General features: G+C 34.0%; 1 protein-coding gene across 2 annotated transcripts; it reads left to right on the top strand.

Moving 5' to 3' along the window:
- Window positions 1-620: 620 nt before the first annotated feature.
- Window positions 621-6,639, top strand: LOC112528930 (NAC domain-containing protein 40-like). Of its 2 annotated transcripts, none has more exons than XM_025139975.1 (4): window positions 621-1,028; window positions 2,805-3,058; window positions 3,447-3,740; window positions 5,029-5,132. In XM_025139975.1, the coding sequence occupies exons 1-4, from the start codon at window positions 722-724 to the stop codon at window positions 5,044-5,046; spliced, it is 873 nt and encodes a 290-aa protein (XP_024995743.1). In that variant the 5' UTR covers window positions 621-721; the 3' UTR covers window positions 5,047-5,132. The 2 variants fall into 2 exon arrangements, with proteins under 2 accessions (XP_024995743.1, XP_024995742.1); XM_025139974.1 differs by having other exon boundaries at window positions 622-1,028; window positions 5,039-6,639.
- Window positions 6,640-7,978: the final 1,339 nt, after the last annotated feature.

The following is a 7,978-nucleotide window of genomic DNA, read 5'->3' as shown; positions in this document are numbered from 1 at the left end:
AATAAGTTTTTATTCTCTAAAATGCTTTAACAGTTTTTTTTTTCTTGTTCTTTAAAATGGAGAATCATAGAAGAAACTTTAAATTTGAGAATTCTCTACAACTTAATGTTGGAAGAAAAAAATAATTATTTTATTCAATCGACTAATGAAATTGAGTTAATTTTTCATATTCTCTTTAAAAAAATATAATTAAAATGATAAAATTAGAGAATATTATAATAACATAATTTGTGTTAAAAGAATATGTTAAAAATGAATGTAATTATTTTATAAAAAATATGATATAATTCTTTATTTAAAAAAATTATATAAAAGAGCCGTTGAAGATATGGCAATAAACATAGAAATGAAATTTGGGTGAAGTGAAATAGTAGGTTGAATAGAGAGGCAGGCTGCTTATGCATGTGGATGGTCTATGTGGCTGCTAAATCTGTGATGGAGGCAGCAGATGAATGGCTCAACACAATGTGTCGCTGACACGTGATCATATTTGTTAGCGTAACACCATGGCCACGTGGTGACCTTACCTCGACCGGTGTTCCATTCCCCCCAACCATCAACTTGCAAAACCATAAAATCCCATTTTCCGCTGCAGCACGCCACACTGCTTCCCATTCCTCAAGCATCAGGAAAGAAATACACCATTACACACCTTCTGCTGCCTGCCTGCCTACCTACCTCTTTCAAATACATATATATATAGAGAGAGAGAGAGAGAGAGATGAGCGCGAAAGAGGTCGACGGCGGTGGCGGTGACTGGTCGATGAAGGATATTGTTGCCGTTGATGGTGGTTATGAGGCGGCGGCTACGACGACGACGCCAGCAAACGATGCAGAGAGAACGAGAGATATGCAGTTGCAGTTATCGATAGCCAAATCGTCTTCGGTGTTTCCAGGCTTCCGATTTTCACCTACCGACAATGAATTGATTTCCTATTACTTAAAGAAGAAGCTCCAAGGATCTGATAATTGCGTTGATATCATTCCGGAGGTCGATTTCTGCCGTCACGAGCCATGGGATTTACCAGGTTATTGCTCCACTAACCAGAATTCGATTTTATTTTCCACATTTCTACTTGCCAGGTTATCCGACTCTTCCTGTAATCGTACTTTACCCTCATCTTTGGCACAAAAATTACAAGGAATTGAAGAGAAACGGAATATATGCCTGTGGTTGAACAGTAGTGATCGATTTCAAACTTTTGCACATGCAACTGATTGAATAGTATCTAATAATAATCAAATGAAGATTTTCTACATTAAAAACTGAAGAGATATTTGTATCCTTTACCTTGATGAAGTTTGTCCAAGGTATTTGTGAAACTTGATTTAGGTATTTGATCATTATTGATGGATATGCAGCTTTTGTAAAGGGAGGGGTGTGTTATGCATATATATATATATATATATATATATATATTATACATAGATTCATATATAGGAATAGTAATATTATAAGGTTTGGGATATACATCACAAATATAATAATTTTATTTTATAAGAGAACCGAACCAGATGTATTACTGGTGGGTATGTGTGCCTACGGCTGCCCTATATACATACATCGACCGGAAGACCCATAATTCTATTCTAATTAGGGTCTAAAATATGTGAAACGATATTGAAGGTATATTCAACAAGATGTTCATATAATGAAAAATGTGGATCGAAAAACTCCTTTTTAAAAAATTATTAGTGCCAAATAAAGATAATATGTTTTAATTGTAAATTAAAATGAAAAATCTATCAAATACATACGAATCAATTTAATTTCAAGTTTGACGATTTGCGGTTAGGTTTGTCCTCCACAATTATCAATTACTAAAACTTAAATTTAAGATCCGAATATGTTATTGATATCTCTCAGTTTTCCATCAATCGTAGCACCAAGCGAAAGTAGTTTGGGATACAATATTTGTATTTTGAGGGTGGCGGTTGTTTGTGAAATACTGAGGGCTGAAGGAAGAAAAACCAGTTTTGGGTTTAAGAATAAATACTACATTTGCATGCATCTCCTATATCACACATTACACATATTCTTGCTACCTTTCTTTGCAGGTGCGAATTTGGCTTCCTTCATGTGCCCTTTTGTTTACTGTGACCTTATCCAAGTGGATGTCTTACTTGAATATCTTTTCATCTCATGAATACTTCATTTACCGAACAATATTTCATATTTCCCAACATAATATTTCATGATATATTGCTACAGTAAAATTAGATTTATAGGACGTCAAAATGTCTAATACTAATAGTATACTTTATAGAACTTAAGTTTATGGTACCAAACATAAAACGTCATATTTAAAAGTGTTACACTAGGTTTATACGACGTTTTAACAAATTTTTAGGACGTTTTTAAAATAAAGTGTCGTATTAGACTTTTTTATTGGACAATTTCAGAAATGTCCTGAAGTTCATCTTTTTATTGGAAACTTTTTCAAATAGTATCGTATAAAATAACTAATATGACATTTTATTTTAATAGAGTTCTAAAAATCTTGTTAAAATGTCCTGTAAACCTTTTCTAACACTTATAGGTCATACGCCGTTTTTGTTTGGTCCTATAGCTTAGTCCTACAAAGAATTTTATTAAGACATTTAGACATTTTATGCGTCCTCTAAACTTAATGTTGTTGTAGCATCGTTAGTTGGATATCTGTTTCAAAATGCAGTGTCAAATTAACCTTTTGGCTGTTAAGTTTTGATTTTATTTTAGGTTTTAGGTGTTATTTCTAGTTTAATAGTCACTGATTTTAGACTGTGCCCGATTAAATTTGATAGTAACAATTGTATGTGGCTAGCTCTTTCCATTGTTCGATCGGATAACGAGTGGTTCTTCTTTTCGGCCCGAGGAAAGAAGTATCCAAATGGCTCCCAAAGTAAAAGGGCTACCCAATCTGGATATTGGAAAGCCACTGGCAAAGAACGCAACGTAAAATCAGGTGCTGTTACAATTGGCACAAAGAGGACACTGGTTTTCCACACGGGCCGTGCCCCCAAAGGGGAAAGGACGGAATGGATCATGCATGAATATTGTATGACCGACACCACACAGGTAGATTATTGTAAAAATAAGGTCTTTTCAATTCGGCCTCTTTTTTCTGTTCAATCTCGGTGTTTCTTTACAAGGAATATGACATGTGGATACCGAGGAGGGGGACTATCTTTTATAGAACTCGTTCCATAAAGAAAACCCATAAACAAATGCCCAAAAGTTTGCTGCCAATAAACCTTATTTGTAAAATGAGAACGAAAATTTGCTGATCAAACACTTAGTTTGGTGGTATTTAGGTTGTAATTTCCCTTCTCTGATAAATGGAACATGAAATTACTTGTAGAAACTGCATTTGAACAACTTTACAACCAGTTTTAAGTTGTGTCTTGTGCTTTCTTGAATATGATATGGTTTGGAGATTACTTCAATGAAGCTTTTGTGTATACAGGAATCTCTGGTTGTTTGCCGGCTTCGTAGGAACAGCGATTTCCGCCTGAATGAATCATCAAGAGGTTCTTCTGATCAAAGGAATTTGTCAGCTGCAGATAATGGCAACTCTGGTACAAATGAGTATGCCAATACTCAAATAGAATGGTTTGATGAGGCGAACGCTGTAAAAACCTGTTCAAAGGAATCTACGAGCAGCTACAGGTCCCATTCATTCGAACAGAATGATTCCGGATCCGAGTCTGAGCGGCAACTCATTCACGAGTCCCCAAATGGTTCTTCAAGTCAGCTTAAGGTTCGATTTCTAATATGTTTGCTCACGGCAATTGTGGCCTCTCGGGAGAACTCTTCATTCAGTATACAGAGTTTTTTATACCCTTTTAAACACGTACATGGTTCCAGTGAACATGCCAGTATTAGAATTTGATTCCCAGAAACCAAATCTAACTTATATCCCACGCAGAGGTAGGATCCAGGAAGACTAGATGTACAACTCTTCTAGCTCAATTATGTTACCCTTTTCAACGCATACATGGTTGCACATCTTGATAGGCACCCGGTATTAGAATGAGTAGGTCATTAAATTAGAATCCTAGAAAACCAAACCAAACTAACACAATATATTCCACACACAAGTAGGGTTTGTGGAGGTAAAAGGTACACATACCTTACCTATACCCAAAGGATAGAGACCAGAGATCTACTAAAACAATATTAGGAATAGAACATGGCCATATGAGTGGATACCGCCACTATCAAAAATCTCGAGAGTGATGGTCAATTTATCTATCCAGATATATGGATAGATGTATGATCCAACATGCCCATTTGTAAAATAAAAAACCAAATTCCATTCTCCCGTGACTTCATGTATGAATAAAGTGGTAAAAGGGGTAGTAATTAAGAAATCATATAGAATCAATGGTTTGTATGATGCTTAAAATGTCTAACTAAGCATCCTATTAAAATGGTTTATAAGACACAAGTTTATAGGACCAAATACAAAAAAGTTCACTCCTAAAAGTGTTACCATAACTTAATAGGACGCTTCTTGGCGTTTTAACATGTTTCTCACGACACCTTTAAAATAAAGTATCGTATTAGTTATATTTATAGGACACTTTTTTGAAAAAGTGTTGTATAAGCACAAGTGTCCTACAAAAATATGGAGTAATAGGACACTAATCAAAATTGTACAATAAAATAAGCTAATACGACACGTTGTTTTAAAAAGGTCCTAAAAAACTTGTTAAAACGTCCAAAAAGTTACTTAAAACTTATTGCAACACTCTTAGATAAGAGCTTCATATTTTGGTCATATAAACTTGAGTCGTATAAAGTATTTACGATTAATATTTTAGGAGTTGTTTATAGTGAGAGGTTTGTTTATATGAAGGCCTCCCGCTTGTAAAACAAAAAATAGACTACTAAACAGCTGGAGCCAAAATTGGACATCCTCCAACAAATTATCAAAAGCAAAATCATAAGCACCGTTGAACACTTCTCATATGCACATTCTAGTGAAGAAAGCTTGATGAGGTTTAACTTTTGTTGGTAGAACAGTATCAAAGTCTAATTTACAGTTTTTGACAGGAATGTGACAATGAGGATGATTGGTTTGCGGATATAATCAACGATGACATAATTAAACTTGATGAATCAGCCTCAAACTCTTTCACATTCCACGGTGTCCTCTCAGGGAACCTGCCATTGCTCGTCCACGATCCCACAAAATGCAACCAACAAGAAACCATCTCGGCCCATGAACAGGGAACAGCATTCAGAAGAATCAGACTGAGACAACAAAAGGGTCAAACACAAGACGTAAACCCAGATGGTGACCAAGACCAGAAATCATCAGGATGCGTGATTAGCGTGCTGGCCGGCGCCACCAATAATGTTGCCAGGTTCCGTTCTGCACTGGTTTTTTTGTGTTTGCTGATGCTGTTTGTGTTTTGGCAACGGGATCACTTGCCATCATATTCCAAGCAACATCTGGGTATCAATCTGAAGCGGCAACTAAGGTATTGGCTTCATAAGGCGGCCGAGTATATATAAAGAACAGGTTTGTGTGTTTACGATAACTTTTCCCTACTTGTTTGTATAATCTTACAGACTATTCCCCATAAACAATCTAATGGTTTCTTGGCTATGATCGTTTTACGCGTTGTTACCTATGGGATTTAGATAAATGAAAACGTTCAAGTCAGGTATATCCCAGCAAGATATGGGGTTTAGAGGGTTCTCCTTTGGGATTGACCGGTTGTTTCTGTGAAAACAATCGACTTGTGAAAAGCCTCCTGTTATTATATAGATCGGCTTGTGAAAAGCCTCCTGTTATTATATAGGATATTCGTAAAACAAGAAACTACTATGATCCTTGTGATACTATGGTGGATCAAAAAATGAGAATGTAAAGATTTGCATCTTCCGAATATGTAACCGTAAAACATGATTTAACATGCTCGGAATATCATATACTTACATGTGTACGTACCCGGTCTTGAAAATCACATGATACTCGCAACTAAAACAAATTCCAAAAGTTCAATTAAGGGAAAATTACCATTTCACCTATGTGATAGTGTACCATGTTCAAGGAGTAGACAAGCATGTAAAATTACGTGCCCATGTATCAACCAAAGGTAGAAATGGTAACTTTCTCGTATTGAACTTTTGGAATTTGTTTTGGTTGCGAGTATCATGTGATTTTCAAAATGGATGTAAATATATGATATTTTCGAGAATGTTTTGAGGTCATGTTTTACGGTTACATATAAAACAATCTTTCCAGTGTAGGGTTGTGTTTCGGTGAGAATGAAAGTTATGATGAGGAGGGTAAGAAGGGATCTCCACTTTGAATCAATTCTAATTGAAGAGAATCACTAGATCATCACAAATGAGATATACTTGATCAGTTTCATTCTAAAGCCTTTATGGGTTGTTTTGGAATTAAAAAAGTGATCAAGGGTTTAAATTCTTTCTTTTATTTCACATCATAACTCATATTCTCGCGAACTTTCATCTTCTAGTCTCTGGGTAGAGAACGTGAATTAATATATGTATCATCAAATGGGTTTTTTTGGTTTACCAAATTGTTCACATATGAATCATTTATTTTTACCACTTTTTAGCATTTTTGTCTTTCTTATTTGAAGTTATTCCATCTCCAAACCTTATATTAGGGAATTATTATGTTTGTTTGGTTGGGTATATATTCGTAATTTTTGTTGCACAACCAATAGACAGTGTGATTTTATTATTCACGTCATTGAAAATTTCAAATTTGCAGTTCAATAGTCTGGTATTTATGTCTAATTGATCTCCAGGTAGAAGCCCAGACTTGGAACAATAAGTCGCTCGAATACCACCCTTTTTTTCGTTTTAGTTGTCGTTTTGAGAAAATTAGGAAGAAAAAAAGAAAGAAAATAGTTTGTTACTCTTTCCCCTATCCCTCCTACATAAGAGGCAATGCCATTTAATTTATAATTTAATGTGCTCCTTGGCATCTAATTTTTGCATAGAAGATGTAAAACAAATTTTAGGCATCCACACCAAAATAAATAAAGTTTTCTTACTGTTTGAGAGACCAAGCTTCGGATATTGATTCTTTCCCATCTCCTAATAATCAATCGGAATGCCTTATTTGTGTATACGTTTCACATAACCATCCCTTCATATTGGTCTCATATTGGAATTTGATTAGAGTAACAAGGAAAGGAAATAGGTTAATTTTTCTTATTGAAGGAAATTATTACAAAAATTAATTTTCTATAAAACACCTCAGGCAAGATCGGTCCTAGGATTTTTCATGTCCTGGACAATAAGATAAAATAATGCCCTAAGTATTTAAAAACTACAAATGAAACATATTATGTTTTAAGTGGTTTGGAACCTAATCAAGCTAGACATCTCATATCTAAGCCAATTTTTGTTATTGTTATTGCATGATAATTTATTTTTTATAATTCATATCTTATGATTATATGATTCATAATGTAATATCAAGTTAAATTGAACTTTAAAAACATGCATAAAATGATAGTTGTTCTCAAACTAAGTGTATACAACCATATAAAGATGTTTAATTTGTCTAAAGACTTCAAAAAACTTAATATTATTTGTGTATCATATTTTTAAATATCTAAACACGCTTGAGTAGCGAGTGTTTTGTAGTTTAAACAATCATATATAGCCTTAGGCAACAAACCACATTATGGGTGACAACAAAATTGGAATTGTGAGATTCAACACTAAATCAAGAAATATAATGAAAAAAAAAATAATCTTCGAGAATCATATTTATGACTATGGAAATTACAAGAAGATAGTTGAAATTATTTAGTAATCTAAACTATTTCATACATGGTTTGATTTTAGAAAATATAATAAAAGATATTTATGGTTTCGAATTAAAATTAGCTAGTGATCTATTTGTTTTATGTAGAGTTTGATCTTATTAATTCCATACATAAAAAAATGTTTGGCAAAAAGAATTATAAACACAAATATTATCACATGATTTTCAAAACA

This window comes from Cynara cardunculus (genome assembly GCF_001531365.2).
Source record: "Cynara cardunculus var. scolymus isolate 2C chromosome LG 16, CcrdV1, whole genome shotgun sequence".
Classification (NCBI taxonomy): Eukaryota; Viridiplantae; Streptophyta; class Magnoliopsida; order Asterales; family Asteraceae; genus Cynara; species Cynara cardunculus.
The sequence above is the reverse complement of the archived record's forward strand: the minus strand, read 5'-3'. Positions and strand labels throughout refer to the sequence as shown.